General features: G+C 40.0%; 1 protein-coding gene across 15 annotated transcripts in view; it reads left to right on the top strand.

Moving 5' to 3' along the window:
• LOC109427864 (cytohesin-1) overlaps positions 1-21,333 on the top strand; it is a 130,710-nt gene that overhangs the window by 96,313 nt on the left and 13,064 nt on the right. For 11 of the 15 annotated variants that reach the window (XM_062851518.1, XM_062851517.1, XM_062851514.1 and 8 more), the window contains 8 exons: positions 4,843-4,941; positions 9,253-9,352; positions 9,426-9,600; positions 15,537-15,623; positions 15,922-16,040; positions 16,107-16,218; positions 16,997-17,246; positions 17,877-18,086. In XM_062851518.1, the coding sequence (XP_062707502.1) occupies positions 4,843-4,941; positions 9,253-9,352; positions 9,426-9,600; positions 15,537-15,623; positions 15,922-16,040; positions 16,107-16,218; positions 16,997-17,246; positions 17,877-18,067 (1,133 nt within the window). In that variant the 3' untranslated portion in view covers positions 18,068-18,086. Of the gene's footprint in view, positions 1-4,842; positions 4,942-9,252; positions 9,353-9,425; positions 9,601-15,536; positions 15,624-15,921; positions 16,041-16,106; positions 16,219-16,996; positions 17,783-17,876; positions 18,087-21,333 lie in introns of those variants that run through there. The other 4 variants (XR_009997686.1, XM_062851515.1, XM_062851519.1 and 1 more) reach the window with 2 other exon arrangements.

Raw genomic sequence — 21,333 nt, 5'->3', positions numbered from 1 at the left:
GGAGTGCGAGGAAATGGAACTGCTGTGCCGTTCACAGGAAACACGCAAGTTCTACCAGAAGCTCAACGCATCCCGCAAAGGCTACGTGCCGCAAGCCGAAATATGCAGGGATAAGGAAGGGAGCCTCCTGACGGACAAACGTGAGGTGATCGAAAGGTGGAAGCAGCACTTCGACGAGCACCTGAATGGCGAAGAGAATGTAGGCACGGAGGACCAAGGCAGCGGAGGAAATGACTATGTTGGTGCAGCAGAGGACGGGAACGAACCAACTCCCACGCTGAGGGAAGTTAAGGATGCCATCCACCAGCTCAAAAACAACAAAGCGGCTGGTAAGGACGGTATCGCAGCAGAACTCATCAAGATGGGCCCGGAAAAGTTGGCCACCTGTCTGCACCAGTTAGTAGTCAAGATCTGGGAAACCGAACAGCTACCGGAGGAGTGGAAGGAAGGGATAATCTGTCCCATCCACAAGAAAGGCGACAAGTTAATGTGTGAGAACTTTCGAGCGATCACCGTTTTGAATGCCGCCTACAAAGTGCTATCCCAGATCATCTTCCGTCGTCTTTCACCTAAAGTAAATGAGTTCGTGGGAAGTTACCAAGCCGGTTTCATCGACGGCCGGTCGACAACGGACCAGATCTTCACCGTACGGCAAGTCCTCCAGAAATGCCGTGAATACCAGGTCCCAACGCACCACCTGTTCATCGACTTCAAAGCGGCATACGACAGTATCGACCGCACAGAGCTATGGAAAATTATGGACGAGAACAGCTTTCCCGGGAAGCTGACTAGACTGATAAGAGCAACGATGGACGGTGTGCAGAACAGCGTAAGGATTTCGGGTGAGCTATCCAGTTCATTTGAATCTCGACGGGGACTACGACAAGGTGATGGACTTTCCTGCCTACTATTCAACATCGCCCTGGAAGGTGTTATGCGACGAGCCGGGCTCAACAGCCGGGGTACGATCTTCACGAAATCCAGCCAATTTGTCTGTTTTGCGGATGACATGGATATTATTGCCAGAACATTTGGAACGGTGGCAGAACTGTACACCCGCCTGAAACGTGAAGCAGCAAAGGTCGGACTGGTGGTGAATGCGGCTAAGACAAAGTACATGCTGGTAGGTGGGACTGAGCGAGACAGGACAAGCCTTGGCAGCAATGTTACGATAGACGGGGATACTTTCGAGGTGGTAGAAGAATTCGTCTACCTCGGTTCCTTGCTAACGGCTGACAATAACGTGAGCCGTGAAATACGAAGGCGCATCATCAGTGGAAGTCGTGCCTACTATGGGCTCCAGAAGAAACTGCGGACAAAAAAGATTCACCCCCGCACCAAATGTACCATGTACAAGACGTTAATAAGACCGGTGGTTCTCTACGGACACGAGACATGGACGATGCTCGAGGAGGACCTGCAAGCACTCGGAGTTTTCGAGCGACGGGTGCTAAGGACGATCTTCGGCGGTGTGCAGGAGAACGGTGTGTGGCGGAGAAGAATGAACCACGAGCTCGCTGCACTTTACGGCGAACCCAGCATCCAGAAGGTGGCCAAAGCCGGAAGGATACGGTGGGCAGGGCATGTTGCAAGAATGCCGGACAACAACCCTGCAAAGCTGGTGTTTGCAACTGATCCGGTTGGCACAAGAAGGCGTGGAGCGCAGAGAGCACGATGGGCGGACCAGGTGGAGCGTGATCTGGCGAGTGTTGGGCGTGACCGAGGATGGAGAGCTGCAGCTGCAAATCGAGTATTATGGCGGCAAATTGTTGATTCAGTATTATCATGAATTTGATGTGAACTAAATAAATGAAATGAAAGCTTTCTTGCAAAAAGTTTTGTTTCCAATTTCTTAGAAATTATGGACCACTCTAATTTTCATATACATTTTAAAGAGGGCCTTATTATGAGGTACAACATTGAAGACCATGTTTTTCTAAAAAAATATTTGAAGGCGCTGAATGCATCTTTCCTCGTAAATCTGATACGTGGACCATTGTGCAATGCTTGGCAAAACCGCTTTGTAAAAGGAAGGCGAGGTAAAGCTCCTGAAAAAAATCTGGCTTTTCTAGCAGCAGTTTTGAATAATAATTTTGGAAGTTTCTTTTTTTAGTTAAAATTGTGGAAAATGCTAGATGCTGAAATTTAGAATAATTCAACCGATTTGTGAAAATATATTCGTCCAAATTCGTCCCCGAATTAGCTGTAGAATAAATTGCTAATGATTTTTTGACATTGGACTCGTCGAAGGACATCTTATATAATGTACACGTCTTCTTCCTATTTTTCTTCTTTATGGCTCTACGTTCCCATTGGAACTTGACCGGCCTCTCTTCAACTTAGTTTTCTTTGAGCACTTCCAAAGTTATTAATTGAAGGGCTTTCTTTGCCTGCCATTGTATGAATTTGTACATTGTGCGGCAAGGACAATGATACACTATGTTCAGGGAGTCGAGAAAATTTCCCCGACCGGAACGGGAATCGAACCCGTATACTTATTTTTTTTCGCCAAATTTCGTCAATTTGTCTTGTTTTTTACCGAGATTGGCGTTTGCCGAGCTCATCTTAGTATGCGCCGTCTCCACTAGGCTAGGAGACCCCGTGGTAATAACAAAGTATACTAACAAAGTTAAATTTCTCATAGATTTTTTAAATTTTATTTACTATCTTGAAAAAATATCTACTTTCTCAACACGATTTTCTTAAAAGTCATGGATGTCACCAGATTTTTCGCCGAAGATTTCGAATGTTTTTATTTTGCAGAATTCAACAAATCATTTTCTGTTTGGTACACTAGCGTATAGCATTTTTGAACTCGGTGAGTTGATGATTAGTGTAGAATGATGTCTTGAGTACGAAAACGTGAAGGACAAAAAAGTAGAGCGGACATTTTTTCGGCATTCCATACAAGGCTGTCGATTTTAAATCGATTGTTCTCAATTTTTAAGCAAAGTTGCTCCCTTTATAGGTACATCTCTTTTTTCGTAACCAATGCTCCGATTGAGCTGATTTTTTACAGTAACTGGCTAACATCTAATGTACGTTTATAAAGATTTTTTTAATTCATATTTCTTACTAAAAAAATGCAAATCAGAAGAATGGCCAATATAATCACTAGGGTAAATTGCCAGTTGTTGCACGGCTAAAAATTCGCCGCACACCTCATAAGAAAAGCATGGAGTGTGCAACAATAGGCAATTTTTTAGCCGTGCAATAATTGGCAAACTATCCTAAAATCTCGAATCCCACTATAAAGCCTGTATCCGCAATAATTGGGACACAGAACTGTAACTCTGTAATAAATCGGTTAAATTGGTAAAAGAATTAACTGAGAACTTATTTGTAAATGTTAATTATTAATGCCAAATTTCATAAAAATCGATGCATTACTTTTAACTGTGGATGAAAAACAAACAGACGTGGTTTTAAGCATTTTGTACAGTGATGACCTATTTTCATTCGCATAATAGATGGTTATTTTATGCTACAGTTCAAAGTTCTGTGATGATAATTATAAAATTTCGTTAGCAGTTATGATACCTATAGAGACATTTTCTTGCAAAATTTCATCAACTTCGATCCATTGGTTTGAAAGCTATTGGTGTTGGTAGGGGTGAGTGTTAGTGAAAATTTTTCGTGTTTTTCATGTGCAATGTTTGCCTATTCAATTGATTTTCTCTGCCAATTTTCATGAAATTTTAAAAGTAGTTGATTGTGTGCATATTATGCCTGCAAAATTTTATGATTATTGGTATAGTACTTTCAATAGTAGGTACAATCGAAACAATAAAGGGTGCTGACTATTTGCTGTCGGAGGGGCTAAAATCACGTTCAGTCCCAATATATGTTTCGACTATAAAATTGTTGATAGCGCATCGATTTTTTTGAAATATTGCCTATGCAACAAATGGAGATTGAGAGGTTTATGTTCAAAATTTCAGCCATTTCCTTTGCCAAATTCAAAAGTAACTGCACTGACACGCAAAACTAGGGGATGTACGAAATTTAATGGCGCACATTCTGCTCTTTCATTGCTACAACAAAAAGTACTGCACCGATTCACATGAAATTTTGTAGGTAAAATGAACACATCTTTAGATGTTATTAGGCAAAATTTGAGCAATTTTCATGTATCTGTTGCAGAGTTACAACTGTATTTCTGTGTCCCGATTATTGCGGATACAATCTTTATTGATGCAAAAATTATGTTCAGATGATCGAAACATATTATATTCAACTTTCTATTTATGCAGACAGATTGAAAACTAGTTGACCCCAATGCAAGATATTTATATTTTAGTAAATTCCATATTTTTAAAAACTGCAGAGCTCGATTTTCAGGAAAAACTCAAAAACAATTTTATTTAAACAACTTTAAGCACGATCTTGATATCAGCACATAATTATTTATCAAAAACTATGGCCGTTAATAGAAGTTAACGATTTTGGATTTTTTTTTTGTAAACTAATGTTATTTATATTTGAAGTTATTTTCAGACTCATGAAAAAAAAACTGATAATTTAAATGGAATCTCTATGGAACTATTGCACATCTAATTTGTTCTACATGGTAAAGTGTGATTCAAAACACTTCAAGTGCAAATAAACTTCTATGAATATATTCTGTTTCGTTTGGTGACGCTTTGCAAGATATGTGAGATTGATTTAAAGAGCATTATTTTGCAGTTTAGTCAAACATTGTTATTGTTACTTATTGTTACAACTGTTTACTCAATTGTGCAGCAACTGTTGAGGATTTATTGAAATATTTTACAATCTTTTACACGTAGCGAATCCTAGATCATCAAACTTACGATATTTTTTTTCTGTTTTTGTTTACAGGCATAGAATTTTTATATGAACATCAGCTTCTGAGGACGGACCCACAAGACGTAGCTCAATTTTTGTATAAAGGAGAGGGGCTCAACAAGACAGCCATTGGTAAGTACTTCGAACTGTATGCAGATTCTCTAGCATCCCATGCGATGGTTTTAACGGTCAAGTGAATCCTGTAACACTGCCCCGAATACCTTTTTCGCTTTTCTTATTTTTCCTGGCTCTACGTTCTCATTAGAACATGGCATTCTTCTTTTCGACTTAGTAGGGTAGTGGAGGTATTTTGGACCGGGCAGGTATTTTGGCCCACCTAGGGAGTTTTATGATATTTATCACATAATCTCTACTAAATCTTGGTAATTTTTAATTGGAACACGAAAAGTATTCAACTATGTGATGGCCTTTATTTTGGATGTCAGTTAAATATGCTGTTCAGTATTAAAAATAGAGAAAATGTTTTCACTTCCAATGAAACGCACGGAAAAGCACCAAAAACAAAGAAGGTGACAAATTTGTAGTCGGCTTCGAAGAGGTATTAAATTTAACAAATAAATATTTATTTCATGTGAATGTAGTTAGGGCATTGTAAGAACTCGAAATAAACTGTTCTTAACCTCGGTGGAGCGATAATATTTACTAAAATGGAGGTTTGAGCTATGGCCAAAATATGTTCAACATAATCATATGTGAACATATTTTGGACCACCTATCAGATCCATCTCTCTAGTTCCTTCTTAAGGGAGAAAATATCCATGCCAATGTATTTAGTGTACTCTAAAAACAGATAAATAGAATAAGTTGGGACCTCCCGTGATCTGGGTTGTTATACGTTTAGGGAAGATTCAAATATTACGTCCATCATTTTTTGGGATTTCTAGACCCCCCCTCCCCCCTCTGTCACGCTATTTTCCTATACCTAATACACGTACTGTCACACTTTTCTAGACCCCCCCCCCTCCCCCAAATCTTGGACGTAATTTTTGAACGTTCCCTTATTTTACAATGAGATTGTTGTGGGTTCGATTTGTTCTAACAACTTTTCGCCAAGTAAAAAAAATTGATTTGATTTGTGTTTTAACAACTTTTCAACAAGTTGAAGGTGTTCAGTCACCTAGTTTAGAAAAGTTGTCCTTCTCGGCAATCAGTTGATGACTGAGACAATGTGTAATCTAATGTATGTTTGACAATTTACGTTTCATTCAAATTACTTTATTTTTGATGGCCTTTCCTTTCATTACAATATGTGTGGAACGCCTTTATATTTAGCAAAATCACTAAACTTTCGCACTTCTAGAAAGCGTTACGTAATTTATGCATGGTGATTGACGTCATGCAATAGTTAATAAATACACGTTTTGCGTAACATTTTTTTATGTAACATCATACTACAATGCGTAAAAACTGCCAACTGCAACAACATTTCATCTTTTTTTTACCGTTACGTAATTTTTAAACGTTCCCTGCCTAGAAAATGAATAGAAAAGATGTAAACTTCACGTAGTTTTAACTATGTTTAAATTTTTGCTGAGGTGGCTTTCATTTCATCAATCAATTGAAGTTTAGTTTGGTGGGCCAAAATATGTGCACTTGATGGTCCAAAATAAAATCAGGTGGTCCAAAATACAAGCCCGAGATCCTTCAGGAGTTTTGATATTTATTGTATTTAATACAACAATTTTAAGTTCTGTTTGGCCTTTTTCGACAGAAAACATGTTGCTCTACGTAATGCCTACTGAAATTATCCATATTTTGAAGGGGAAACTTTCTTTTATCGCTGAATTGTTCATCCACTTCCTAAAGGGGTCCAAAATACCTCCCTTACCCTATTCTTTCAGCACTTTCAGAGTTCTGTTCATATATGTATACTATGTATTACCTAGTTATTACAAATAGGTTGACTAAAACTTTTAAAAAATAAAGTCGACCAAACTTGTAGTTTTACCAATCTGCTTTTTGCACTAGTCGACAATACAATGGTATGTTCAAAGTGCAGATTCCCCTGCGCTCTAGCTATTGCTACTACAGCTGACATTCAAAATGCCCGGTGTCATTGATGAATATTATTAGTTCACTCTCCCTGGTCATGTTGAGATGAATAAATTAAAGTGATAGCCAGTGCACCTATCATCACACCGTTTTCAACCATTTGCTCGCATTCGCCCGTTAATAAACGGCCACTGTGCCACACACTGGACTGCCCGGCTGGATGACAGTACTATCTCGAAATGATAAAGTATTTCCAATGCAGCAGTCCTCGGTTGGTCGGTAGGTATGTGGAGCGAGTAATTAATAATAACCGCGGAGTTGTACAACAAAAATCCACAATGCTGCACTTCCATCCACACCGGGCATTCCACTCATGATCGCGGTCGTTGGGACGCAACAATAAACAAAAATAATTAATACTCGGTTGATAAAAAGTAATTAAAATTTTTCAAATTATTTTATGTTTTTCAATTTGTTTGTGGTTTGCTCATGTAGTATACATAAACCTTGCGGATATCTCTGGCGTTGTAACAGAAATTAAGCCACGAAATAAATCCATCACCGACCATTTGCGTTTGGTTGTTTGAATTGCCTGGCACTGTTCGAGTGCAGGCAGACTGACTACATGTATGAAGTGCTTTTTGGCATATTAATTTTACATGGCGGTGCACTCTTTTTGAACGCTTTGCATCTCATGCCAAAACGGGTGGACTTATAGCTGCATTGTTTGGCGAAAGATCTTGGTGATACTTGATAGAGTGCTTTGCATGTTAAACAAATTAAAAGTGCCATTTAAAACATACATTCCATCAACGATGATTTCGATTGTCTGGTGCGAATTTGACGCATTTGCTTGTAATTTATTCTAGGAGCCAATTTTCCCTGGGCTTGGATTATATCTTCCAGGAAGCTTTGATTTCAGGCATGTGGTCGATGGCCTTTGCAGTAATGATTGGAATAGCTGAATGTATAATCAATGGCAAACAATTCTGTAAGAATCAGATCTTCAAGTCATCTGATATAGTTATACTGATCATGACGCTGCATAGTATATCGAACATTTGTCGAAGTCATTTATGTGCCGGGAAAATATAATTCCAAGTTGGAGAGAATATTACAAACTGAGGGAGGGTAATAGGCCCAGTCAGACCCCTGAATGGGCAATGTGGGTTAGTTCATGGGAATGCCATTGAAAGTTTGTAATATTCTCCGAGGCTTTCGAAATCCAACAGGGCGCGTCCCCGGGTTGCGGATAGGGGGAAAAGGGAGATTTTTCACATTTGTACTGTAATGAGCCAATGTGGTATTATCTCCTATGGTGTTGTAGTGCGAATGAATGATTTCATTCTATGGGAATTCGAACCTTGTAATGTATTGTTTATCAACTTCAATTTCCTAAGCTTGATAAGGTTTTGAAGACAAACATGAGATGAGAGAATTGCCTAATAGGAAAGTCACATCAGCAAAGCTTTTACATATGCAAATGCTATCCATGGGGTCATGTCTAGCATTTAATATGTATGGCAATGACTGATTCTTACCTAGCAGGGGTACTACAAGACCACGCGGACAATTCGATTAAAGGCTTAATTGGGGATAATATATTTTCCAGAACTGAAGGGACATTTTTTCCGGGGTGACTGGCGAGTCGGAGAGGGTAGAAGTTTCCGTTTGTTATAATTGGCAAAATAAACAATCGGGCACTTTTTCTTTCTATGACTTGCTTGGTATTTTGTGAATTATTGTTTTTTGGTTTTGGAAGGTATGCGATTCACTATTGAGCCTTAAAAATATTTTGCATCTGAATAGCATTGATATCGTCAAGTCTACACCAACACCCTAATCCCACACCAAAATACCTTTTTCCTATCCCATGGCGTTTATGTGGTCAGCAAAGACTATTCAGCCATTACCCCTCCTTATCATCGGCTTTGGACTGACTTGCGCTCTCATTGCCCCACCAAATGCTGCAAAATGAAAAAAAAAATTATTCTAGGAGCCAATTTTCTAAATATGATGTTCCACAAACTTTTTCTTCTTCTTAGCCTAACATATCAACAACCAAAACCAGTTTAGTGTTCTATGAGTATTAGAAATTTTGATTACTAGATTTTTACTTTTTTGTTTTTTTTTTTTACGAGTTTGACCAAACATTCATTCCTTTCTTACTTTTATTTATTTTATACTTGAATGTTTGTGCAATTTCCTTCACCAAGCTATAAACTATTCCAACCTTATTGTGTTCTCTCTCTATTAAAACTTTACCCAATTCTTAAAAAGAATGATGTGTGAAGAACTGACAGCTTTGACTGAATATGTATTAGAATGGTAGAATACGCAAATATTTGCTTCAAAATTTGTTTATGTATTACATTCTGTGAATTCTATCGAGGCATTACTTTTCTTACACATATTTTCTCTTCCCCACAGGCGACTATCTGGGCGAGAAAAATGACTTCAATGAGCAGGTGTTGAAGGCATTCGTAGATCTGCATGACTTTACCAACCTTATTCTAGTGCAAGCTTTAAGGTACGTTCTGGCTGACCTACTATCATTTAGCATTTCCCGGTTAATCATCAGTAACGCTATATCTCCTTTGCAGACAATTTCTCTGGTCATTCAGGCTACCCGGTGAAGCGCAGAAGATTGACCGTATGATGGAATGCTTCGCACAGCGGTACTGCCAGCTCAATCCGGACATCTTCACCAACACGGACACATGCTATGTGCTTAGTTTCGCAATCATCATGCTAAACACGTCGTTGCATAATCCATCGGTAAGTTTGGGTTTGCTGTTTCTGGCTGTTGGCGGGGCGGGGATTGACTGTGCGTGTCTGCCTACCTCTGCGAACTTCGTCGACGCACCACGTTCCTACACAAATGACGTTGGGCCATTTCTCTCTTCACGCTGCGTACGATCCTGGCATCAGTAATTTGTATTATTTACGTACACAATGTGCAAATGTGCATTCTTGCCTGATTTTGATAAACGAGAGTTGATACCGCGCTTTGTACGTTCTTACTCATTTTGTTCCTTATTTGTTTAAATAAACCAAATACCGTGGGGTTGCTATTCACCTCTCACGCATCATTTACTGGCCTTCTTCTGTATGGCTCTACGTTACCACTGGAACTTGACCTGCCTCTCTTCAACTAAGTGTCCTTTGAACACTTTCACAGTTATTTGGCTTTCTTTGCCTGCCATTGCATGAATTAGTATATTGTGAGGCAAGCACAATGATACACACTATGTGCAGGGAGTCGAGAAAATTTCCCCGACCGGAACAAGAGTCGAACCCGCCGTCTCCGGATTGGCGATAGCCTTAACCACTAGGCTAACTGGAAACCTTTACTGGTCATTTGGCATATAAAGGTATAGTCCATTTTGCGAGCCATTTTTTTTAATGAAATTTTGACAGACGGTGGCGTTCTAACACGCGAATATCAGTATCATCATCAACATTGTGTCGTTTCGTAAAGTGTGTGGGACTAGATGGTCGCTCTCATTGGCTTAGCATCTTTTTTTTTCACTCTTCATCTTCTTCTTCTCAGTGTACTTGGCGCAACGTCTCCACTGCGACAAAACCTGCTTATCCCGCTTAGTGTTCTTTGAGCACTTCCCCGACGAAATATTTTCTACTCTCCAGAATGTGTTTCCATATAGTTAAGGCTAATTTATCGTGGAGCCTCGTGTAGCAGAATCTACAGTTGGTTAGGGTCACCAAGCTTCTAATCACACCATGCTATGGGTTGAGGGTTCGATTTCCTTCCCCGGGCGATGAAACTTTTCGCGAGAATAGTTTCTTCTCCGTAGATTCCATTACATAATGCTGCATGCGAGCCAGTTTCTTTTTTCCTACATGCGAGTGTATTTTTTCTTTTTTCCTACATTTTGTCATTCTGTCCAGAGCCGTAACGCCGTAGCGTGATCTCATGGCGCCCTTGGTAAGCATCCTGATCGGCGGCCCACGACAATTGGACATTGTTAATTTGCAAAAAAAAAATCAATTTTTTTAAGTTGAATTTTGGTATTCTGAAGAAACAAACTCCATCCGATTTTCCCTTATTTTCTTATAGTGTTTTTCATTCGTGTTTTCTTTAGGAATTTTAATGGGAGTCTCCCAAAAAAAAACAATTCTGTTTTCTTTCATACGAGCATAAGTACGAACACATTTTGCATTTCAAAAATCTCACCAAGATCAGCACAACCATTAGAAATGACTTGAACGATAAATTTCTTAAAGACATCTTTCTTACAGTTTTTTTTCTGGATTTATTGTTCAACTGAATTTGGTACCTAATACTTATTTTACACTGTTGAAAATGCTTTGACATCCATGTGCACAACAGAACATGTGCTCGATGAACAAATTGAGATTTGAATTATAAAAAGAAATCCACGTACTCCGGTGAGATTTGAACTCACGACTCCCAATTCGCTTATTTTAGTTTAATCTATTTTACCAATTTTCGGCAATTAGTTTAATTTGTTTTACCAGAATTATTCAAAAACTTTGCCAATGTTTTTTTTTCTGAAGTTGAATAAAAATATTTCCAAAAAAATCTGTAAGAAATTTGGTATGGATAAATACCAGGAGGAATCCGTAAGGAAATTTCTATGTAAGTTTTCTTTGGAATCTTTGGAAGAATTCCTATTGCAATTACTAAATGAAATTTTGCAGGAATAAAATTTTCTAAAGGAAAATTGCTGGAATCCCGGTAATTTTAACAAGAATTTCCATTGGAATTCATATAGTAATTCTTGCAGGAAATCCTGGAGTAGTTTGTGAAGAAATGCCTGTAAGAGTTTGTAGAGAACCACAGGAAGATACTTGGATGAATTACTGCAAAAAATGCTTAAGCAATGTCTTGAGGATATTCTAAAAAAATCACCAGAAGATTTTATGACAAAATCCCTGCAAAATTCCAAAAGGAATCCATGGAAGGCTTTCAAAAGATTTTTTGGAGAAGTTTTGTATAAGATCATTGGCAGATTGTCCAACGGAATATCAAGAGAAATTTCTGAAGGAAAACGGAGGAACTTATGTGGAAATTTATGAAAAGTTTTTAAGGAGAATTCTAGCAGAAATTTACGGAGTAATCTCTAGTGAACATGGAACAATTTCGAAGGAAACAATGGAAGGTTTTCTAAGCGATATTAGTCTTCTTCTATCTAAAGGAATCTACAGAATACTTTCTGAAAGAAGTTTTGGTTAAATTACTAAAAAAAATCTATAGACAATTCGGAAGGATTTCTAAAAGAATCTCTGCAGGATTTTTCTAAGGAATACAAAAGGAGTTACAGAAATAATCTATTGTGGCAGGATTTCGCAGGAATCTTAATAAGAATTACTCAAGGAAACTCTGGAAAATTTCTAAAAAAAAATCATGGATTTTGCAAGTGAAACTAGGACAAATAAAATGTGTTAGGGTGCATCCATAACGTACGTCACGCTTAGAGGGGGGGAGGGGGTGGTGTTTGTGAAACTGTGATAAGCAATGTATTAGATATAGGAAAAACCCGTACGAAGGGGGGAGGGGGTCTCAATTTAGCGTGACGTACTTAATGGATGCTCCCTTATAGAAGTGTTGAGAAATATAGGCATGAAGAATTTTGGAAGGCATTTGTGCAGAAATTTCTGGAGGTATCCTCGAAGAAAATTTACAAATTTATCATTGAAAGATTTTCTGAAAGAATTTCTGCCGAAATAACTTCATTCATTTATTTAGTTCACATCAAATTCATGATAATACTGAATCAACAATTTGCCGCCATAATACTCGATTTGCAGCTGCAGCTCTCCATCCTCGGTCACGCCCAACACTCGCCAGATCACGCTCCACCTGGTCCGTCCATCGTGCTCTCTGCGCTCCACGCCTTCTTGTACCAACCGGATGGTTATCAAACACCAACTTTGCAGGGTTGTTGTCCAGCATTCTTGCAACATGACCTGCCCACCGTATCCTTCCAGCTTTGGCCACTTTCTGGATACTGTGTTCGCCGTAAAGTGCAGCGAGCTCGTGGTTCATCCTTCTCCGCCACACACCGTTCTCCTGCACACCGCCGAAGATCGTCCTTAGCACCCGTCGCTCGAAAACTCCGAGTGCTTGCAGGTCCTCCTCGAGCATCGTCCATGTCTCGTGTTCGTAGAGAACCACCGGTCTTATTAACGTCTTGTACATGGTACATTTGGTGCGGGGGTGAATCTTTTTTGCCGTAGTTTTTTCTGGAGCCCATAGTAGGCACGACGATGGCGAAATAACTTATAAAATCCTAATAAAATCCTTAGAAAACTATGTATGTAACTATCAATCCCTCCTTACTAACAAAAATTCCTTCCCGTGACAACTGTCGAGGGTTGTGTAGTACATACAGCCAGTAACAGTTACTAAACGATTACATTTTTCTCACTCCGTAAATATAAAAGTTGCTTGTCTTGCTAATAATTGTAGTATAAACACAACCCTACAAGTTTGCCGAACATCACATTGTAGTAACAAGCTTCTGAACTGAGTTATAGACAAATGAATTAAATGATGCCAAGTGAGTGGAAGCATCCTTGTTTTATTGAGTCTCCTAACAGCGCAGCGATTTTGAAGAGCCAGGAGACTATTTTATGGGAGGTTCACTGTCACATTAATTTTCACGTAAGAAATGCGGAACTTTGTGATACTTCACCAGAAATTCGGATGATTCAGTTCAGTGCGCTCTTCAGGAATCGCAGAACTCTATCCTGGGCATCTACCTCAAGGCCACGTCTCTTATGATGTCGGCTATCCCGGTGAACGCTGGATCGCAAGTTAAAATTTGGCTGCCGCTTGGTGAACTGCCTCCATAAATGCGACAAAATAGGTACACCTGTTCAAATGGTACAAAACCCTACTTATGTTGAAACTACTTTTTGACCCCGGGAGAATCTTGACGCTCCAGAAGGGAACGTCGCTAGGCCCCAAGCAGCTGGTCTGAGCCGCGGCCGCTTCCGGGGTGGGCACAGAAGGCCTCTTGAGCTCCCGGGTCCCAGGGCGTTGAAGTGAGGGGAAGTTTTCGGATGTGGGTGGTCCTGAAAAAGGGTTACATTGGTAATTCTATTACGTACATACCTACTTTATTAATCTTCCCATGGGGGGGGGGGTGTGCGGGGTTGGTATCTTGGTCTGGTTTGACGCGGCGTGCATCATTCGAGGCGGCATCCTTTGAGGCGACACTGGGAACCGAGGACGGCGAAGCTGGACACAAGACGCTTGGCATAGTGACGTTGGTTGAAGGTTTAGCAGGGCTTCCTTAGCACGAGCCACGGATTCGGCCACACGGCCTAATACAGGTTTCGTTTTTCGCAGAAGGGTATCGCCATCACGACGAGTCCCGTCCAGAGACTCACAAAGCCCATTGTTCCTTGAGGCCAGGGCTCTAATAGTTTGTCCTTCAGGTACCGCCTCGTGGATGGTCGTGAGGTCCACGAAGGTGTGGAGGGTCGTAATCGACCGGTCGCGAGAATAGTTGACCACCGGTGTTGAATCACTGCGCTGCTCTTCGCAAAGCGCCACCCCCAAAAGGGGGGGGGGGGGGGGGTTGTTAAACGTTCGGAGCACTGGTAATCCACACTGGGCACCGCTGTTTGGCTAGCTCCGGAAAGTCGATCATGGACCGGTCGATCGTACCGCGGCACCGAGAACTTGAGGACACCAAAGATGGTGGGTGGTGTAGAAATCACTCAAATGGAAACTGTTTCGGCTTTACGACAGCCGTTTACTTTATTTCGGCCGCCCCACTAATAGGGAGGGGGGGGGGGGTGGGCGGTTCGTTCTGCGATATTATTCCGCGTGTCGCTGTGTCTTCTTCGGCCGAGGGCCGGAGATCAACTGACTATTGTTACGATCCCGATAGTATTTTTCCTTTTCTCCTCATTCGGCGTTTTGGTATATCCGTTGTTTGGACCGCAGCTAGTGAAGAGTAGCTTACACCACCCCATGTGTTTTAATTTTGGCAATCGTTATGTCGACTTACCCACTCAAATTGGACGTTGATTACGAATATTATGATCCTACGACCCACATCAGATGTTCATTAATCTAACTAAAGTTACCGTACGGTAACAATGTAAAAAGTATCAAAAAGTTGATTTTTTCAGCACGAGTCGTACATTTATCCAACGAGGCTTGCCGATTGATGATTGATCATGATCGATCTTAAAAGATTGAAGGTAGGGATTGAACGGCAAACTTTCATTAGTTGTTTTTCTCAGACGGATTTTTCGATATACAAAAATGATCGACGAAACTTTACTACAGATCCAAAATATTTACACCGTTACATATCATTCTTTAGCTTCCCAAACTGAAGAAGATTAGGGTTCATATCTAAAATGTTGGGAATTATTAATCTATCACGTCTGTTGGACATACTTGTTTCTCCCAGTGAAACATGTCACGGAATCAATTTTCATAGCCTTGGGTCAGTCATGAAACATGGATTTGCATGGTGTGACATCTCAACAGTAGCCGCAGCTGATTGAAATTAATACGTTCCGGCAGTTTGCAACCACCCTTGCATTCCACGGTAGGCCGGGGTGGGGATGTTCATTCGCCAATCACGGCTGGACTACACACGTACCTAGCTATCCACTTCACGTCACCCATCAACGCACTTGATAAATGATGAATGTCTTCATAGGATGACGCGCGTGCATAATTCAAATGTTTCCTTATATTACAGGTGAAAGAGAAACCAACCGTTGAGCAATTCATATCGATGAATAGAGGCATCAACAATGGAGGAGATTTACCGAGAGAATTGCTGGAGGTAAGTGTATCAATAGGTAATAAGATTAGAATAGACAGTTTAATTATCGAATTGTCGGTTGGGAATACCAGGAACGGTAATGATTGCACTATTATACGCGGATCAGGCAGAGTGGTGGTATTCGGCATACTGATTGGCAATTGAAGTACCTATAGTATACTAATTCGTCTGGGGAACAGAAAAGCTAGCTGATGTTATAGTTGATATCATTAAAAAAGAGCTCTACTTACTACACGCAAATGCGTAAAAATTATACATTTCGTCGTTAAAAGTTTACAACAATTTTAATTGTTTTCAGTCTCTGTATGAATCCATCCGGACAGAGCCGTTCAAGATACCCCAGGACGATGGCAACGACCTAATGCACACATTCTTCAACCCGGATAAGGAGGGATGGCTCTGGAAGCAAGGCGGACGGTATGTACCCTGGTGAATCGAATCATTTCCCATTCTAATCTATACTTATTCCACTTTACTTCACAGGTATAAATCGTGGAAACGAAGGTGGTTCATTCTGAATGACAACTGCTTGTACTACTTTGAATACACCACTGACAAAGAACCCAGAGGGATCATTCCGCTGGAAAACATTGCGGTATGTTGTATTTCATATTAGTTGTCCATGAGTTCTCGTCAATATGTTAGTTGCTGTTATTTTTTTGACATCTGCCAGAGCCATTCCTTTTCACTTGATCATAATGCCTGTAATCGCATTACTGTCTTATATGAGCAAAAAATCCAGCAAAGATGGGACTGATTTGTGATTACAAATCAAAGAACAGACAAATGGCGGCTCTGAAAAAATCTAGTATTCCCGGAATTTGCCTGTTAGCATCTTTTTTTTCCAGTTCATTGCACATGATGGGCACTGACGCAGTCTTATGCTGCGCGCCATCCTCCGCATATCTTTTTGATTCATGCTTTCAAAAATCACACACTGATACCTATATGCTATTGTTTCTTCATGTTGTACTGTCATCAGTCGTATAGCAATTAAATTTTCTACAGCAGTTCCTGTATGCTGGGGGAATTGTCAAAAAATAAATCGAACCTCAGTATGATTGATGTCACGCTTTAAAGCCAATCTATTTTTCTAGTGTGACTGTTATGCGGTCACATTGCTCAATGAGACAAAATGACTTGGTATTTTTTTCATAAATCCTAGAACAAACTTGATTTTTTTATTCAGGGGGTCGAAAGCACTTGTGATTTGATGATGATCCCCGATATTAACTCAATACCAGCAAAATATGCAAATGTTACAAATATGCAGTTATGGGCAGTACAGGTGTTGTCTGCATATCCGGGAAATCATACTTTTGCAAACGAACGTTCAAACTACAGAATAATTGACCATATTGTCTTTTTTATAGGTCCGCGAAGTGCAAGACCGCAGCAAACAGTTCTGCTTCGAGTTGCATGCCAGCGGTGGAGCGGAAATCATCAAAGCATGCAAAACCGACTCCGAGGGTAAGGTGGTCGAGGGTAAGCATACCGTATATCGAATGTCGGCCGCCAACGAGGAGGAACAGCAGGAGTGGATCAAATGTCTCAATCAGTCCATCAGTCACAACCCGTTTCACGACATCCTAGTACAAAGGAAGAAGAAGGCACTCGCAAAAAGTTAGTTAGCGCTGTCTTGTTTGAAAAATTAATTCACCTCGTTAGTTTTTCAACTCTCACCGAACTCTACTACTATTGCTACTATTACATGCTACTACTACTACTATAAAAAAGTACTCACACAGACTGTTGTCGTGGTTGCACTGTTAAATGTGTGCGGATAGCAAGTGAATCTCAGCCGGAGCGTTTGTGTCTAGATAGTTTACATATACTAGGAATGTTTGCGTTGTGCAGCCATGCGTGTGAGTGATTAGTGTTACTAAAACCGAACAACTTTAACTATTTTCATTCTCAGTCAGTGATGATAGTGCGCATAAAATCAAATCAAAAATCGAAACTAATGTTCTATCCATGTACACATCTTTCATATCATATTAGCAGACCTTCATCATCATTATTGATTAACGGTACGTAAATCGCGTGCATCGATGTATACATGTACACACTTGTTCGTTTTTTTTTCTGTTAATTTATATATTTTCACCATAGATCCATTAAACCTAGTGTAATTTGTAAAACAATATCAAAGAACCAAACACTGTTTTTATTTTTCTGAACGTGTAAAAGAAACAAACATGCCTGTAGGTTAAGTTTTATAAAGTCCTCCTTTGAATTATATTGTTATTTTAGTTAATGTAATCGGGAAGACATTGCTAGTCGTACAGAGAAAACGCAAAATAAGTCATACCTTAGTTCAGGTTTGTGAAAGTTGTGCTCTCTGCATGCTAACACAACATGTTGCAGGGTATTCCTCCCCGTACGTTTACTCACACCATTTCTCACAAATTAAATCTTGCAGTGATCTCGAAGGATGTCTTTAAATAAAAAAAAATAAACAAATTTTGCTCACAATGCGGCAGCCTTTTACAATGCTTCACATCAATTGACTTTTTAACGTGTCTAGTTAAATGATTGACATTAAATTGGATTTTATTGGGTGTTACCATTTCCAATTCCACTACAACACTTCTTACTGGTAATAGAGAGTCCAATCAGCCTTATCAACTTGCTGTCCGCAAAATAATCATGAAAAATATTGTTTAATAGTATGTAGTGTAAGGGAAAAAACAAAGAAGTCCTTGAGCCATACTCGTTTGCATTTTTCGGAAATTTAAGCACTTTCATCGAAAAAAAGGTATAAAAGTTAGTCAAAATGCTGAAATATTTCCTGGTGGAATTTCCAAATGACTCTGAAATCGTCTACATGCATGTATACATTATTTCCTCTAATGTACAGGGTACGATAAACGGATCACGCCGAAAAACAAACGCTTTGTCCTAAGCGGTGTAGGGTATTTAAACCAATAGTGGACCCCTTAGTAGCTGAAAATTGCTCTGATCGTTAAAACAGTATGATATTCCAATTAAATTGCCCCTGTCAACGTTTGCACAGCAAGTTCTATGTCTTTCCTGCACAATGCACACAAAAACCTTACCAAACCACCCTATATTTCCCATAAAATAATCATTTCAAATCTGGCTCAAATTATCCTATAGTGGTCCCCCCGGGATCCACTATAGGATTGTTGGGGTCCACTATAGGATAAATCGTATTCTCTTACCATGTTAAAACGGAGACAATAGTGGACCCCCTTGGATTTAACCAATAGTGGTCCCCCAGATTTGTTTACATTTACAAATTTGTTCAAAAAATCAAATTATTGCTTTCCAGCGTAGCTCCACCACTTGTAACTACTGGCTAGGAACATGATCCATCGTCTCCCGGTGGAAGTTCACCGGTAAAAACAGATTTAAGCAGGAAAATTAGGAAAAATATAAGGGGGTCCACTATAGGTAAGGGGTCCACTATTGGCTAAAATACCCTATGTTGGTAACAAACGCATGTCAGGCGATGAGAGCAACAAAACAAACATCGCTTGCCGTGCGTGTGCTGATATTCCGGCTTTTCTGCTGAATTTTCAACCTACATCATTGAATTCATAAGCATTTGGACGAATTAAGATTCTTGCAAACCTCAGAGTCGAGTTTCAGTAGTAAAACAATGCGAAAATCACGGTTTGAATAGAACGAGACAAATATTCCTACCGTTTTTGTTGTGAACAAACTCAGGAGTGATTTTATCATTATCTGCTAACGAAAAAACAAAGCGTTGTTGCCATGCCTTCTTTTGCCAGGCAACAATTTTTCGCTTGCGGTGCCATAATCTGCGCACACTGCTAATGTAAAATACTATAAATCTGTTTTTCTAGCAAGGTAGGGCAAATCATTTTCTGTTATTAATTCAATTATATATACGGGACTCGAACGCCAAGTCGATAATGATGATTAAAACTTTGTGGCCGAATCGGAAGTAAAACAAATAGCAACGAGAGATGCAAACCAACGGGCAACACAGACATAGGTATAATCCCTTTCACCAGAATCTGTAGTCCAGCCAGATAGGTATAGGGCTGTATCGAGTGAGAGTACCACCTACACTCCCGATCAAAAGTTTGGGGTCGCCCCTCCATTTATGATTTAAGCCCATAGGGGAACAGAGCCCAAAATGCCAAGATGGGGTAAAATGTCCCAACTCATAAAATCATTCCTGTATGGGCCTTGATCATTACTAAGGTGAATGGTGTCAAGATATGTTTACATTAAACATTCTTCTAGAAGCTAGGCCGCCAAACAAACCCATGGAACATCTTTTGATTTCCCAATGAAAATTGGCAACTTCCGATTTTTCGTGCTTGCAATTAAGGTTTTCGGGTGATTTTATTACCAGCCATTTTGTTCCAAGGAGATTGAGGCACACATGGAGACGCATGGTTGTTGATGTCTACGCTAGCCGTTCAAATATGACGACCATCGTTTAGCAGAGAGGGAGTGATACTTCATGCATTGAGTATACGAAAAAAGCGGGACAGAGGGGGGGGGGGGGGGGGGTGAAGAGAGTCGGAAATGTCCAAAAAATGTTGGACGTAATTTTTGAATGCTTTCATGAAGTGGCATCTTACCCCATGGCAGATGGCCTTTTTACACCACTTCCGTTTTACGAACCAGTTTTTCAAATTGCTGTAAATCGATGAAAATGCACTAGTTTAGTGAATATTTTTGCTTAAGTTTTGAGCAAATATTGTCTAGTTGCTGTTACCACTTTGGAAGCCTAACAAATGAGGCTATTTTTCATTGAAAACGATGAAAGTTTGACAAATGGTATCTTACCCCACTTTCCTCTACATATTATCGCGCTTATCTTGGATTCTCAACAAGCTACGCTCGAAATGCGCAGTATCAGATCGCGCCCATATTATTTGTACACGCTGTGCACCTTGCTAAAACTGTTTTTGCAGGCGCAGGTGGGAGCTGAGATGGATAACACCTTTCAACACTAAATTTTGTTATGGGATGAGAAGAAAAATAACAGGGGTTTGGGAGCCTAGAAGTGCCATATTGAAAGATTTTTTGATAAATATTGGACCGGGCCTTCACAGTTTAAAACCGAAGTTTGTATGGAGAACTTGGGGTGGTCAATTGATATGTGCATTAGAACGCGCTGTGCATATATTTAGGCGTTAGACAATAACGAAACTAACCCAAATACCGACAACGCCTTAAAATATGCACGGCACGTTCCAATGCACATATCAATTGAACACCCCAAGTTCTCCATATTATGCCTCTCAAGAAAAATCAGAATATGGCGATTATCTGCCTCTGGCTTCTGATATTAGCGCGACAGTCACTAATCATAAGAGCGTCACCAGATTTAAAAGTATATAATTCCACTATATGTGGGGTTTGACAGGAAGAACACTCATTCCACTGAGCTACTCTTGCTGTTCGTCACAAATACATTCAAAAACATCTGTCACTTCGCGAAACCCACGTGCTTTTGTTTTTGGCGGGATCACTTTTTCTTTTGTTTTGCCTTGCGACTGTCATGCGGCGGTATGCCTTGCGAGCGTACGACCGCCGCAGGACTCTAATAAAAGATAAGCGCGACAATACAAACTTCGGTTTTAAACTGTGAAAGCCCGGTCCAATATTTTTCAAATTTTTTTTCACTATGGGGCACTTCTAGGGTCCCATACCCCTGTTATTTTTTTCTCATTCCATAACACCAAATTTTGTAAAATTTTGT

The sequence above is a fragment of the Aedes albopictus genome, chromosome 2, assembly GCF_035046485.1.
Source record: "Aedes albopictus strain Foshan chromosome 2, AalbF5, whole genome shotgun sequence".
Lineage (NCBI taxonomy): Eukaryota > Metazoa > Arthropoda > Insecta > Diptera > Culicidae > Aedes > Aedes albopictus.
The sequence above is the reverse complement of the archived record's forward strand: the minus strand, read 5'-3'. Positions and strand labels throughout refer to the sequence as shown.